General features: G+C 53.4%; 1 protein-coding gene across 4 annotated transcripts in view; it reads right to left on the reverse strand.

Annotated features, from left to right (window-relative positions):
• Positions 1 to 15669, reverse strand: part of SLC25A25 (solute carrier family 25 member 25) — a 105523-nt gene that overhangs the window by 33905 nt on the left and 55949 nt on the right. For 2 of the 4 annotated variants that reach the window (XM_069236925.1, XM_069236927.1), the window contains exons 3-5: positions 13903 to 13990; positions 13057 to 13092; positions 10037 to 10148 (exon numbers count right to left, since the gene is read on the reverse strand). In XM_069236925.1, the coding sequence (XP_069093026.1) occupies positions 10037 to 10148; positions 13057 to 13092; positions 13903 to 13990 (236 nt within the window). The remainder of the gene's footprint in view (positions 1 to 10036; positions 10149 to 13056; positions 13093 to 13902; positions 13991 to 15669) is intronic. The other 2 variants (XM_069236926.1, XM_069236928.1) reach the window with 1 other exon arrangement.

Raw genomic sequence — 15669 nt, forward strand, 5'->3', positions numbered from 1 at the left:
ATCTGCCCTGGAAGCACAAGCTCAGCAGGGAGGGTTCATCTGCCCTGGAAGCACAGGCTCAGCAGGGAGGGTTCATCTGCCCTCGAAGCACAGGCTCAGCAGGGAGGGTTCATCTGCCCTGGAAGCACAGGCTCAGCAGAGATGGTTCATCAGCCCTGGAAGCACGGGCTCAGCAGGGAGGGTTCATCAGCCCTGGAAGCACGGGCTCAGCAGGGAGGGTTCATCAGCCCTGGAAGCACAGGCTCAGCAGGGAGGGTCCGTCCATCAGCCCTGGAAGCACAGGCTCAGCAGGGAGGGTTCATCTGCCCTGGAAGCACAGGCTCAGCAGGGAGGGCTCATCTGCCCAAGAAGCACAGGCTCAGCAGGGAGGGCTCATCTGCCCAAGAAGCACAGGCTCAGCATGGAGGGCTCATCAGTTCTGGAAGTACAGGCTCGGCAGAGATGGTTCATCTACCCTGGAAGCCCTGGCTCGGCAGGGAGGGTTCATCTGCCCTGGAAGCCCTGGCTCGTCAGAGAGGGCTCATCTGCCCAGGAAGCACAGGCTCTGCAGGGAGGGTTTATCTGCCCTGGAAGCACAGGCTCAGCAGGGAGGGTACATCTGCATTGGAAGCACAGGCTCAGCAGAGATGGTTCATGTGCCCTGGAAGCCCTGGCTCAGCAGGGAGGGTTCATCTGCCCAGGAAGCACAGGCTCAGCAGAGAGGGCTCATCTGCCCAGGAAGCACAGGCTCTGCAGGGAGGGTTTATCTGCCCTGGAAGCACAGGCTCAGCAGGGAAGGTACATCTGCATTGGAAGCACAGGCTCAGCAGAGATGGTTCATGTGCCCTGGAAGCCCTAGCTCAGCAGGGAGGGTTCATCAGCGCCTTGAGACCCTCACAGGTGAGTAGTGCACTTTACAAATGCCAGGATTGATTGATCTGCCCCAGAAGCAGGGAGAGCCAAGGCTGCACCAGCAGCCAGTTACAGGGCAAGGGTCACAAGATTGCACAGAAGCTGCTGGATGCCGTAGTTCACCGAAGTCGGGTAATTTTGCTGCCGAGGCCCGTATACTGGTACTACCGAAATGGGATTTTAAAATAAAAATGAAGGCAGAGAGGACAGGCCTTAGCACTCGGGCCCATCCTGCAGCACTTCACAGCTAGGGCCGCACTGCGTGGATGCCTAGGGCAGGACCTGGGACCACCCTGCCGGGACTTCTGGGATGGGGTAGAGACCTAGGGCAGGAGCTGGGACCACCCTGCCGGGACTTCTGGGATGGTGTGGAGACCTAGGGCAGGAGCTGAGGTCCTGCTGCAGGGGCTTCTGGGACAGGATGGAGACCTATTCTACAGGGAGACCGAGGGCAGGAGCTGGGGCCCACTGCAGGGGCGTCTAGGACAGAATGGAAACCTATTCTACAGGGAGTCCGAGGGCAGGAGCTGGGGCCCCACTGCAGGGGCGTCTAGGACAGGATGGAGACCTATTCTACAGGGAGTCCGAGGGCAGCAGTTGAGGTGTTGCAGGGGCGTCTAGGACAGGATGGGGTTCTATTCTACAGGGAGTCCGAGGGCAGGAGCTGGGGCCCCACTGCAGGGGCGTCTAGGACAGGATGGAGACCTATTCTACAGGGAGACCGAGGGCATGAGCTGGGGCACTGCTGCAGGGGCTTCTGGGACAGGATGGAGACCTATTCTACAGGGAGACCGAGGGCAGGAGCTGGGGCCCACTGCAGGGGCGTCTAGGACAGGATGGAAACCTATTCTACAGGGAGTCCGAGGGCAGGAGCTGGGGCACTGCTGCAGGGGCGTCTAGGACAGGATGGAGACCTATTCTACAGGGAGTCCGAGGGCAGGAGCTGAGGTCCTGGCTGCAGGGGCGCCTAGGACAGGATGGAGACCTATTCTACAGGGAGTCCGAGGGCAGGAGCTGGGGCACTGCTGCAGGGGCTTCTGGGACAGGATGGAGACCTATTCTACAGGGAGTCCGAGGGCAGGAGCTGGGGCCCCACTGCAGGGGCGTCTAGGACAGGATGGAGACCTATTCTACAGGGAGTCCGAGGGCAGGAGCTGGGGCACTGCTGCAGGGGCGTCTAGGACAGGATGGAGACCTATTCTACAGGGAGTCCGAGGGCAGGAGCTGGGGTCCTGCTGCAGGGGCGTCTAGGACAGGATGGAGACCTATTCTACAGGGAGTCCGAGGGCAGGAGCTGGGGTCCAAGGGGAGGAGCAGCGGCCTTGCTGAAGGGGCTTCTAAGACGGGATGGAGACCTATTCTACAGGGAGTCCGAGGGCAGGAGCTGGGGCACTGCTGCAGGGGCGTCTAGGACAGGATGGAGACCTATTCTACAGGGAGTCCGAGGGCAGGAGCTGGGGTCCTGCTGCAGGGGCGTCTAGGACAGGATGGAGACCTATTCTACAGGGAGTCCGAGGGCAGGAGCTGGGGTCCAAGGGGAGGAGCAACGGCCTTGCTGAAGGGGCTTCTAGGACGGGATGGAGACCTATTCTACAGGGAGTCCGAGGGCAGGAGCTGGGGCACTGCTGCAGTGGCGTCTAGGACAGGATGGAGACCTATTCTACAGGGAGTCCGAGGGCAGCAGTTGAGGTGTTGCAGGGGCGTCTAGGACAGGATGGGGTTCTATTCTACAGGGAGTCCGAGAGCAGGAGCTGGGGCACTGCTGCAGGGGCTTCTGGGACAGGATGGAGACCTATTCTACAGGGAGTCCGAGGGCAGGAGCTGTGGTCCTGCTGCAGGGGCGTCTAGGACAGGATGGAGACCTATTCTACAGGGAATCCGAGGGCAGGAGCTGGGGTCCAAGGGGAGGAGCAGCGGCCTTGCTGAAGGGGCTTCTAGGACGGGATGGAGACCTATTCTACAGGGAGTCCGAGGGCAGGAGCTGGGGCACTGCTGCAGGGGCGTCTAGGACAGGATGGAGACCTATTCTACAGGGAGTCCGAGGGCAGGAGCTGGGGCCCCACTGCAGGGGCGCCTAGGACAGGATGGAGACCTATTCTACAGGGGGTCCGAGGGCAGGAGCTGGGGCACTGCTGCAGGGGCGTCTAGGACAGGATGGAGACCTATTCTACAGGGAGTCCGAGGGCAGCAGTTGAGGTGTTGCAGGGGCGTCTAGGACAGGATGGGGTTCTATTCTACAGGGAGTCCGAGAGCAGGAGCTGGGGCACTGCTGCAGGGGCTTCTGGGACAGGATGGAGACCTATTCTACAGGGAGCCCGAGGGCAGCAGTTGAGGTGTTGCAGGGGCGTCTAGGACAGGATGGGGTTCTATTCTACAGGGAGTCCGAGAGCAGGAGCTGGGGCCCCACTGCAGGGGCGTCTAGGACAGGATGGAGACCTATTCTACAGGGAGACCGAGGGCAGGAGCTGGGGCACTGCTGCAGGGGCGTCTAGGACAGGATGGAAACCTATCTACAGGGGGTCAGAGAGAAGGAGTGGAAAACTGTTCAACAGAGAAGCTTCTTTCTTTAAGTTGCATTTGGCAACAAGTACATTAAGTTCAACTTGGGCATCAACTCGGGCTTAAAGTAATGAGTTGTTTGAGACCTTGAAGTACCAACTTTAAAAGCCCCATTCAGAAGTTATCACAGTTTGTGTTCAGCAGGTAACTCTGTACTTGCCAAAGGGGCTACCAGTTTCTCTCCCAGTAAAAATACCAACTTCCTGATAAACAGCACCCTGCCTTAGGGCTCGATAGTCCTACCTTAGGGTTAACTTACACATTTAAAAAAACTGAGTTTGATCAGTGCCACTGATTAAAATGGTGAAGTCGAGTAAGCAGTTTTAAACTCCCCTCTGGTCTGCGGTGGCAATGGGGGCCATGACTTAGAATGTACCACTCAGGGTGGCACAACGGGGGCTGCAGTCCCGCGGGGGCACTAACTTGCAGGACCTGGTACCCCAGGTACCGTATAACAGGGAGTGAGAGGTAAGCTAGCTTATACCAACTGGGCACAAGTCAATTAATGAAAATGTCACTTACCCAGTGTACATCTGTTCGTGGCATCAGTCGCTGAGATTCACATGGTATGCATGAGCTCGCCATCTGGTGTTGGGTCGGAGTGTTACAAGTTGTTTTTCTTCGAAGAAGTGTTTTCGAGTCACGGGACCGAGTGACTCCTCCTTCTGTGCTCATTGCGCATGGGCGTCGACTCCATCTTCGATTGTTTTCCCCGCAGAGGGTGAGGTAGGAGTTGTACTATAGTAATAGTGCCCGCGCAATGAAAAATGTAAGTATGTACCTATTAAAGGATTAAGTAATATATATACAAATGTACAAAATTGAAGGTAACTTCTGAACTGCTACAGGCTTCCGGGGAGGTGGGTGGGTCCATGTGAATCTCAGCGACTGATGCCACGAACAGATGTACACTGGGTAAGTGACATTTTCAGTTCGATGGCATCTGTCGCTGTAGATACACATGGTATGCATAGACTAGTAAGCAGTTAGTTCCCCATAAGCGGTGGTTTAGCCTGTAGGAGTGGAAGTAGTCTGAAATAGAGTTCTTAATACAGCTTGACCTACTGTAGCTTGTTGTGCGGATAGCACATCTATACAGTAGTGTTTGGTGAATGTGTGAGGCGTAGACCAAGTGGCTGCCTTACATATTTCATGCATTGGGATGTTTCCTAAAAAGGCCATTGAAGCACCTTCTTTCCTTGTTGAATGTGCCCTGGGAGTAATGGGCAGTTGTCTTTTTGCTTTAAGGTAGCAGATTTGGATGCATTTAACTATCCATCTGGCTATACCTTGTTTTGATATTGGGTTACCTGCATGAGGTTTTTGGAATGCAAGAAATAGCTGTTTAGTTTTTCTGATGTTCTTTGTTCTGTCAATGTAGTACATTAATGCTCTTTTGACATCTAATGTATGTAGTGCTCTTTCAGCCACAGAATCTGGCTGTGGGAAAAAAACTGGTAGTTCTACCGTTTGATTTAGATGGAATGGTGAAATAACTTTTGGTAAAAATTTTGGATTAGGTCGTAGGACGACCTTATTTCTATGTATTTGTATAAAAGGCTCTTGTGTTGTGAACGCTTGAATTTCACTTACTCTTCTTAGAGATGTAATGGCGATGAGAAAGGCAACTTTCCAGGTTAGGAATTGTATTCCGCAAGAGTGCATGGGTTCGAAAGGTGGGCCCATGAGTCTTGTTAGAACCACGTTTAGGTTCCATGAAGGAACAGGTGGTGTTCTTGGTGGTATAATTCTTTTAAGCCCTTCTATGAATGCTTTGATAACTGGTATCCTATACAAGGAAGTTGAATAGGTAGTTTGCAGGTATGCAGATATTGCTGCAAGGTGTATTTTAATAGAAGAGAAGGCTAGCTTTGCTTTTTGTAAATGGAGCAAGTAATTTACTATATGTTTTGGAGTTGCATCTAGTGGTTGTATCTGATTATGATGGCAGTACCAAACAAATCTTTTCCACTTACTTGCGTAGCAGTGTCTAGTGGATGGCCTTCTGGCCTGCTTTATGACTTCCATACACTCTTGGCTAAGTTGTAAGTGTCCGAATTCTAGGATTTCAGGAGCCAGATTGCTAGATTCAGCGATGCTGGGTCCGGGTGTCTGATCTGTTGGTTGTGTTGCGTTAACAGATCTGGTTTGTTGGGCAGTTTGATGTGTGGTACTACAGACAGATCTAGCAGTGTTGTGTACCAGGGTTGTCTTGCCCACGTTGGTGCTATTAAAATGAGTTTGAGTTTGTTTTGACTCAATTTGTTTACTAGGTAAGGAAGGAGAGGGAGAGGAGGAAAAGCGTAAGCAAATATTCCTGACCAGTTCATCCATAGGGCATTGCCTTGGGATTGCTTGTGTGGGTATCTGGACGCGAAGTTTTGGCATTTTGCGTTCTCTTTTGTTGCAAATAAGTCTATTTGTGGTGTTCCCCAGAGTGTGAAGTAGGTGTTCAGAATCTGTGGGTGGATTTCCCATTCGTGGACTTGCTGGTGATCTCGAGAGAGATTGTCTGCCAGCTGATTCTGGATCCCCGGAATAAACTGTGCTATTAGACCAATTTGATGGTGGATTGCCCACTTCCATATTTTCTGAGCTAACAAGCTTAACTGCGTTGAATGTGTTCCTCCTTGTTTGTTTAGATAATACATCGTTGTCATGTTGTCTGTTTTGACAAGGATGTATTTGTGGGTTATGATTGGTTGGAAAGCTTTTAGTGCTTGAAAAACTGCTAATAATTCTAGATGATTTATATGCAGTTTTGTTTGATGTATGTTCCATTGTCCTCTTATGTTGTGTTGATTGAGATGTGCTCCCCACCCTGTCATGGAAGCATCTGTTGTTATTACATACTGTGGCACTGGGTCTTGGAAAGGCCGCCCTATGTTTAAATTTATACTGTTCCACCATAGAAGCGAGAGGTAAGTTTGGCGGTCTAGCAACACCAGATCTAGAAGGTGACCCTGTGCTTGAGACCACTGTGAGGCTAGGCACTGTTGTAAGGGCCTCATGTGCAGTCTTGCGTTTGGGACAATGGCTATGCATGAGGACATCATGCCTAGGAGCTGTAGTATTGTTCTTGCTTGTATTGTTTGGTTTGGAGACATGTGTTGAATGACTGTTGAAATTGTGGATCCTTTGTGGGGTTGGCGTTGCTACTCCTTTTGTCGTGTCTATTATGGCTCCTAGATATTGCTGTACTTTGCTTGGCAGAATGTTTGATTTTGCAAAGTTGACGGTGAACCCAAGTTTGTAGAGGGTTTGTATGACTTGATTTGTGTGGTTTGAGCATTGTGTGAGCGAACTGGTTTTGATTAGCCAGTCGTCTAGATACGGGAACACATGTATTTGCTGCCTTCTGATGTGTGCAGCGACTACTGCTAGGCATTTTGTGAATACTCTTGGAGCGGTTGTTAAACCAAAAGGCAATACTTTGAATTGGTAATGTATTCCTTTGAATACAAACCTTAGATATTTCCTGTGTGATTGGTGTATTGGTATATGGAAATATGCGTCCTTGAGGTCTAGGGTTGTCATGTAGTTGTGTTTTTTGAGCAATGGTAACACTTCTTGTAGTGTGACCATGTGAAAGTGGTCTGATTTGATGAATGTGTTTACTACTCTGAGGTCTAGAATTGGTCTCAGTGTTTCGTCCTTTTTTGGTATCAAGAAGTACAGTGAATAAACTCCTGTGTTTATTTGTGTGCTTGGTACTAATTCTATTGCATTTTTTTGCAGTAGTGCTTGAACTTCTATCTCTAGAAGCTGTGAATGGTATTTTGATAAATTTTGTGATTTTGGTGGTATGTCTGGGGGGAATTGCAGGAATTCTATGCAATAACCATGTTGGATAATTGCTAGGACCCATGTGTCTGTAGTTATTTTGTCCCATGCTTCGTAATATTGACGTATCCTCCCCCCCACTGGTGTTGTGTGGGAGGGGTGAGTGACGTGTGAGTCACTGCTTGTTGGTAGTGGTTTTGGGGCTTTGAAATCTTCCTCTATTCCTAGGGAATTGCCCCCCTCTATACTGGCCCCGAAAACCTCCCCTGTACTGTCCCTGGTAGGTGGGCGGTGCAGACTGCGAGGTGCTAGCTTGTGTGGCCTGACCCCGAAACCCTCCTCTAAAAGGTGTTTTGCGGAAGGTGTTATAAGATCCTCTGCTCTGCGGGGAGTAGAGTGCGCCCATGGCCTTGGCAGTGTCAGTGTCCTTCTTGAGCTTTTCTATGGCTGTGTCGACCTCCGGACCGAACAGAAGTTTTTCGTTGACTGGCATGTTAAGCACTGCCTGCTGAATTTCTGGCTTGAATCCAGACGTTCTGAGCCATGCGTGCCTACGGATGGTAACCGACGTATTAATGGTCCTTGCGGCTGTGTCTGCTGCATCCATGGAGGAGCGTATTTGATTGTTGGAAATGTTTTGACCCTCCTCAACAACCTGTTTTGCTCTTTTTTGCAGATCTTTTGGGAGATGTTCAATGAGATGCTGCATCTCATCCCAGTGGGCTCTGTCGTATCGCGCTAGCAGCGCTTGTGAATTTGCGATGCGCCACTGGTTTGCTGCTTGAACAGCAACCCTCTTCCCGGCTGCATCGAACTTCCTGCTTTCTTTATCTGGGGGAGGTGCATCCCCAGAAGTGTGTGAATTTGCCCGTTTTCTGGCAGCCCCTACCACCACAGAATCTGGTGGCAGCTGAGAGGTGATGAATACAGGGTCCGTAGGAGGCGCCTTATACTTTTTGTCCACCCTAGGCGTCACTGCCCTACTTTTAACTGGCTCCTTGAAAATGTCCTTTGCATGGCGTAGCATGCCTGGGAGCATCGGCAGGCTTTGGTAGGAGCTGTGGGTTGAAGAGAGGGTGTTAAATAAAAAATCATCCTCTACTTGTTCCGAGTGGAGTTCCACATTATGGAATAGTGCTGCTCTAGCCACCACTTGTGAGTAGGCTGTGCTGTCTTCCGGTGGTGATGGCCTAGTTGGGTATGTGTCTGGGCTGTTATCAGACACTGGTGCGTCGTACAAGTCCCACGCATCCTGATCTTGGTCATCGTGGCTCATGGCGGTGTGAGCTGGCGAATGTGACGGGGTGTAAGTTGGCGAAGCCGGAGTTACAGGTGGAGGTGAGGGAGGAGGTGTTACCTTTTGTGCTGTTTGTTGCTGAGAAGTAAACTGAAGCGTTCTCTTTCGTTTGACAGGTGGAAGGGTACTGATCTTCCCAGTCCCCTGCTGAATAAAGATACGCTTTTGCGTATGATCCACGTCAGTGGATTGCAGTTCTTGTTCAAATCTATGTTTCTTCATTTGAGAAGACATAGAATGCTCTTCAGTATAGGAGCCAGAAACAGGGTCTGATGTCGCTTTTTTCGGCTCCGAAAACCCTGTTGTTTGTTTTTTCGGCTCCGAGGTAACCTTCCTCTTTTTCTGTGCCGAAAATTCTTGGCCTCTATGGTCTTCGGCGCCACTGTCTCGGCGTCGATCCGTGTCGACACCGAACTCTCGGTGTCGATGCTTCTGTTTAGCACTCTCTCGGTCCCGAGGAGGCTGCGTGCCGGTGTCTCGACCGAAGTCGGACGATCTCGACACTGAATGGGCCTTTTTCGGTGCAGAGTGTTGGTCACCGAGAATTTGGGTGGAGCCATGGCCGGTTGGCAGTGGCGTCCCCTGGGCCTTCTTTCCTTTCTTAAGTTCTGATCTCGACGTCTTACTCACAGTTTTTGTAGAGTCTAGCTCGTCGGAGTCTGAATCCTGGATGGAAAAGGATTCCTCCTGTTCCTCTTCTGTCTCGAACTGTCGACGCTCCCTTGGCGTGGACGCCATCTGCAGTCTTCTCGCTCGACGGTCGCGCAGAGTTTTTCGGGACCGGAACGCCCGACAGGCCTCACAGGATTCTTCGCTGTGCTCGGGTGACAGGCACAGGTTACAGACCGAGTGTAGGTCCGTATAAGGATATTTGTTGTGGCATTCGGGGCAGAATCGAAACGGGGTCCGTTCCATCGGCGTTGTTCTCCACGCGGTCGGGCCGACTAGGCCCCGACGGGGTGCCGAAATCTACCCCGAAGGGCACCGAAGCGCTTCGATGTTCAACGCGTCGTCGTATGTGTCTATCTCGAACCGGATCGCAACGATACCGTCGAAAATCTTCCGTTTTCAGCTATCTTTCCGTTCCGAAACCCGGAGCGACAGGAACACGTCCGAACCCGATGGCGGAAAGAAAACAATCGAAGATGGAGTCGACGCCCATGCGCAATGAGCACAGAAGGAGGAGTCACTCGGTCCCGTGACTCGAAAACACTTCTTCGAAGAAAAACAACTTGTAACACTCCGACCCAACACCAGATGGCGAGCTCATGCATACCATGTGTATCTACAGCGACAGATGCCATCGAACACATACTTTATGGGCCAGGGCACTGGCACTAAGGTCTGGTTAGAAGGTCTCAGTGCACTATTTAAAAACCGGCAGCATCAGCCTAAAACTGTGGGGGCGACCATACAAAGAGAGGCATGTCCTTACAGGGGCCCATTCTGTGGCCTCTCAGAGAGCATACATTTTCTATGGCCTCTCTAGAGTCCAGGGGGACTTACCGTAGTATGCTTCCAGTACAAGATAATCTCTGGAATGTTCTCTGCTGGGTGCAAGAGGTGGTAATCACGCCACTCATTCCAGTTGATAGTCATCGTGCCATCCTTGTCCATGCTGCAAAAAGAGAGACTGAGTGTCAGTGGTGCCCACCGCAACCAGGCCCAACCCACAGCATTGGAGACGCCGGCACCCCACTGCAACAGCTTTGAACACGCATGCGTCCCATAGCAACAGCATCGGCGATGCCTAAACTGCATAGCAACAGCGGAGGCATCTGCAGCCCACAGTAACAGCACCGTTGATGCCTGCACCCCACAGCATCAGGGACGGAGATGCTGGTGCCCCACAGAATCAGAAAGGGGGCTACCTCCACCTCAGAGTAAAAGGTGACGCCTGCGCCCCACAGCAGAGAGGGAGGCAACTCCACCCCACAGCATCAGGGGTAGACTCCTGCACTTAACAGCACATGCGAGGGAGACATCTGCACTCCACAGTGGAGAAGGATACGCCCGCACCACAAGCTATCTGAGACGCCTGCACCCCACAGCATCGGAGGGAGGCGCCTTCTACCCACAGCACGAGACACTTGCGCCCCAAAGCATCAGATAAGACACCTGCACCACACAGCAGAGAGGGAGATAACTCACCCACATCACTTGAAAATCACACTGCGCACACTAAAGCGCACTGCCCTACAGATCAGTGAGAGAGATATCTGTGCTAGAAAGATTGATGGGAAGACACCAGTGGTAGACATCCCACAGCATCAGTGAGGGTGACGCTAGCACCCCACAGCATCAGACAGGGAGACATCTGAGCCCCACAGCTTCAGAGAGTGAGTCATTGCACACAACTACATCAGAGAAGGATCTGTTAGCGCTCACAGCATCAGAGAGAGAGATACGCGCCACACAACATCAGTAAGAGAGACAATGCGTGCAACTGCAGTGAGGGGGACACCTGCTCACACAGCACTAGAGAGGCTGATGTATGCACCCTAAAGCAGCCCCATAGACGCCTTGCCCCAGAGAGGGAGAAGGCACCCCACAGAAGGACATGCTGCACCCCATATCAGTTAGGGTGCCACTAGCACACAGTGAAGGAAATGCCTGCACTGTTCACGATCTGTAGGAAGACACTTGCACCCACAGGACTGGGGGGTAACACCAGTGTCCCACTGCATCAGCAAGGGAGATACCAGAGCCCTATAGCATCAATGTGCAAGATGGCAGAGCCCCACAGCATGAGGGAGAGATGTCAGAGCCCCACAGCATGAGGGAGAGATTTCAGAGCCCCACAGCATGAGGGAGAGATGTCAGAGCCCCACAGCATGAGGGAGAGATGTCAGAGCCCCACAGCATGAGAGAGAGAGGTCAGAGCCCCACAGCATAAGAGAGAGATGCCAGAGCCCCACAGCATCAGTTAGAGAGATGTCAGAGCCCCACAGCATCAGTTAGAGAGATGCCAGAGCCCCACAGCATCAGTTAGAGAGGTGCCAGAGCCCCAAACCTCTAGTTAGGGAGATGTCAGTGCCCCACAGCATCAGTTATGGAGACACCAGCACCCCACACCTTCAGCAATTGAGATGCCAGCGCCCAACAGCATCAGTGAGGGAGATGCCAGCGCCCAACAGCATCAGTGAGGGAGATGCCAGCGCCCAACAGCATCAGTGAGGGAGATGCCAGCGCCCAACAGCATCTCAGAGGGAGATGCCAGCGCCCCACAGCATCAGTGAGGGAGATGCCAGCGCCCCACAGCATCAGTGAGGGAGATGCCAGCGCCCCACAGCATCAGTGAGGGAGATGCCAGCGCCCCACAGCATCAGTGAGGGAGATGCCAGCGCCCCACAGCATCAGTGAGGGAGATGCCAGCGCCCCACAGCATCAGTGAGGGAGATGCCAGCGCCCCACAGCATCAGTGAGGGAGATGCCAGCGCCCCACAGCATCAGTGAGGGAGATGCCAGCGCCCCACAGCATGAGGGAGAGATGTCAGAGCCCCATAGCATATGAGAGAGATGTCAGAGCCCCACAGCATGAGAGAGAGATGTCAGAGCCCCACAGCATGAGAGAGAGATGTCAGAGCCCCACAGCATGAGAGAGAGATGTCAGAGCCCCACAGCATGAGAGAGAGATGTCAGAGCCCCACAGCATGAGAGAGAGATGTCAGAGCCCCACAGCATGAGAGAGATGTCAGAGCCCCACAGCATCAGTTAGATATGCCAAAGCCCCATACCTCTAGTTAGGGAGATGTCAGTGCCGCACAGCATCAGTTATGGAGACACCAACGCCCCACAGCATCAGTTATGGAGACACCAGCGCCCCACACCTTCAGCAATTGAGACGCCCGCGCCCCACACCTTCAGCAATTGAGACGCCCGTGCCCCACAGCTTCAGCAAGGGAGCTGCCCGCGCCCCACAGCTTCAGCAAGGGAGATGCCCGCGCCCCACAGCTTCACCATGGGAGACGCCAGTGCCCCACAGCTTCACCATGGGAGACGCCCGCGCCCCACAGCTTCAGCAAGGGAGACGCCCGCGCCCCACAGCTTCAGCAAGGGAGACGCCCGCGCCCCACAGCTTCAGCAAGGGAGACGCCCGCGCCCCACAGCTTCAGCAAGGGAGACGCCCGCGCCCCACAGCTTCAGCAAGGGAGACGCCCGCGCCCCACAGCTTCAGCAAGGGAGACGCCAGTGCCCCACAGCTTCAGCAAGGGAGACGCCCGCGCCCCACAGCTTCAGCAAGGGAGACACCAGTGGCCCACAGCTTCACCAAGGGAGACGCCAGTGCCCCACAGCATAACATCAGTTTGGGAGATGCAGAGCCCCACATCATCAGTTAGGACAATGCCAGAGGCCCCCAGCATCAGATAGGGAGATGTCAGAGCCCCACAGCACCAGCAAGGGGGATGCCAGTGCCCCACAGCTTCAGCAAGGGAGGGGTCTGTTTCGCACCCTTATAGGGTTCAGCAAGACCAATTCAAGAAAAAAAATGAAAAGTGACAGACTAAAAGCAATCCTATACTTACTAGGTCACAGGACCCCAGAAATATCCCATCCTAATTCTGAGAGACGGACGGGAAAGCAAAAACAAGAGGGAGAGAACAGTACATGAGAGAGGCACACAAAACTTCAACCCAGAGCCCTCCACCACAGTAGCAGAGCAGACACAAGCACCCCGCACTGTTGCACATGCAGAGCTATGTAAACAAGAGCAGCCCACCCCCACCCCCACCCCCCAAAAGAAAAGAGGACCAGTAACCCAAGTCCACAAGATGACCACACACTAGCTATGCCCATCCTGAACACACAAACTGCCCACAGGCTGGAAAACAATCTCCAAAACTTGGCAAACAAACTAAACAGTTTTGTCCAAATATATAGTGCAGGGCTACAGCTGTCAGAGTACCCCCTGATCCCCAGAGAGATCAAGAACCACTGTTGCCAAAAGCTGCCACCACTGAAGGTAACAAGCCCCGTTTGCCCCACACTTGAAAATAACCACCTCTTCCCTGAAGTTGTCAGACTAGCAAAATAAAAATGAATAAGAAACCCCTGCTTCCCACAATCTACCCTGAAAGGTAGGCCAAAAACCATATCTGCCTACAAACGTTCCCCAGAGACTAGCAAACGTCCTCTGCCCACAAGCTACCCCCAAAGAGAAGACAAAATCTCAGCCGTCCACGAGCTGCCCCAACAGATTAAAAGCCAGTTCTGCCCACAGACCAACAAAATACCACCTCTCCTGACAACCTACCCCCTTAAATACCTTCAACCCACCTGTGTCCCATCCCTCCTCCACAGCCACATCTCTCCATAACTCGTCCACAGACACGCCAGGGGCCCCAGGCACGGGACATGGCAGGACCACTCACCTCTTGAGAATCTTCTCAGCCTGCTGCTCGGAGATGCTCACACCAAGGTCTCGAAGAGACTGCATGATCTCCTGGGCATCGATGCGGCCTGTGGACAGAAGAGGGGGTCAGTGGTTTCTGGATCAGACAGGGAAGAATGGGTAACCCTCCACTAGGAGGGGCCAGACCCTCAGCAGAAGTTCAGTCTCCCCTCTGCTCTGTACTCAGGGGCCCAGAAGCACCAGCCTAAGGGCACGCTGCTGCCGCCTGAGCTCAAGACGGCCCTCAAAGTAAAAGCACATTTATATTCACCTAAGCTCCAGTTATTACTAACAAACAGGGGCACTAAATATACTTTTAGTTGCTTCAGTATTAGAAGTATTTCTCTATTTGTAGAAAGAATACTTCACTCTCTACTTTCAGAAGTACAGCCTTTAACTGTGAAATGATACAAGAAGCCCCCTGATCCCCACTAATATAAACTCCCAATAACATGAAATCTCCAAAGCCAGGTATTACTTGAAGCCCCACAATCAGCTGAAACTCACCAGCTCCACTGTAGCCCTCCCACTGACCAGAGGCTCCGGGGCACACGTTTACCTGAGGCCTCCGCTCACTTGAAGCTCAAGCACATACCTGAGGGCCCTGCTCATCTGAAGCCCTCCATTGCCCGGAGCCACTGACACACCTGTAGCTCACCTGAGGACCCCGCTCACCTGGAGACCTTAAGCGATACATTACCGGGAGTCGCTCACTCACCTGGAGATCCCTCTGCAGAGCCCCAAAGCTTATCACCTGAAGCTCCTACACACACCTTAGGGCCCCGCTTCCCTAAAGACCCACATTACCCGGAGCCACTGACTCACCTATCAATCCAGCACATGGAGACACCAGAGCCTATCACCTGAAACCCCTGCACACCTGGAGCTCCACACACATGAAGCTCCAGCGGTCACCTGGAGCTCCAGTCATTACCCGGAGCTGCTCGCTCCCCTGTAGCTCCAGCGCTCACCTGGAGAACCCAGCCCCCCCCCCCATTACCCAGAGCTGCTCACCTGGAGAACCCAGCCCCCCCCCCCCCCCATTACCCAGAGCTGCTCACCTGGTGAACCCAGCCCCCCATTACCCAGAGCTGCTCACCTGGAGAACCCAGCCCCCCCCCCCCCATTACCCAGAGCTGCTCACCTGGAGAACCCAGGCCCCCCCCCCCCCATTACCCAGAGATGCTCGCTCACCTGTAGCTCCAGCGCTCACCTGGAGAACCCATTACCCAGAGCTGCTCACCTGGAGAACCCAGCCCCCCTCCCCCCCCCAATTACCCAGAGCTGCTCGCTCACCTGGAGAACCCAGCCCCCCCCCATTACCCGTAGCTGCTCGCTCACCTGTAGCTCCAGCGCTCACCTGGAGAACCCAGCCCACCCCCCCTCCCCCCATTACCCGGAGCTGCTCGCTCACCTGTAGCTCCAGCGCTCACCTGGAGAACCCAGCCTCCCCCCCATTACCCGGAGCTGCTCGCTCACCTGTAGCTCCAGCGCTCACCTGGAGAACCCAGCCCCCCCATTACCCAGAGCTGCTCGCTCACCTGTAGCTCCAGCGCTCACCTGGAGAACCCATTACCCAGAGCTGCTCACCTGGAGAACCCAGCCCCCCCCATTACCCAGAGCTGCTCACCTGGAGAACCCAGCCCCCCCCCCCCCCCCATTACCCAGAGCTGCTCACCTGGAGAACCCAGCCCCCCCCCCCCCCCCCCCCATTACCCAGAGCTGCTCACCTGGTGAACCCAGCCCC

This window comes from Pleurodeles waltl, chromosome 6 (genome assembly GCF_031143425.1).
Source record: "Pleurodeles waltl isolate 20211129_DDA chromosome 6, aPleWal1.hap1.20221129, whole genome shotgun sequence".
Classification (NCBI taxonomy): Eukaryota; Metazoa; Chordata; class Amphibia; order Caudata; family Salamandridae; genus Pleurodeles; species Pleurodeles waltl.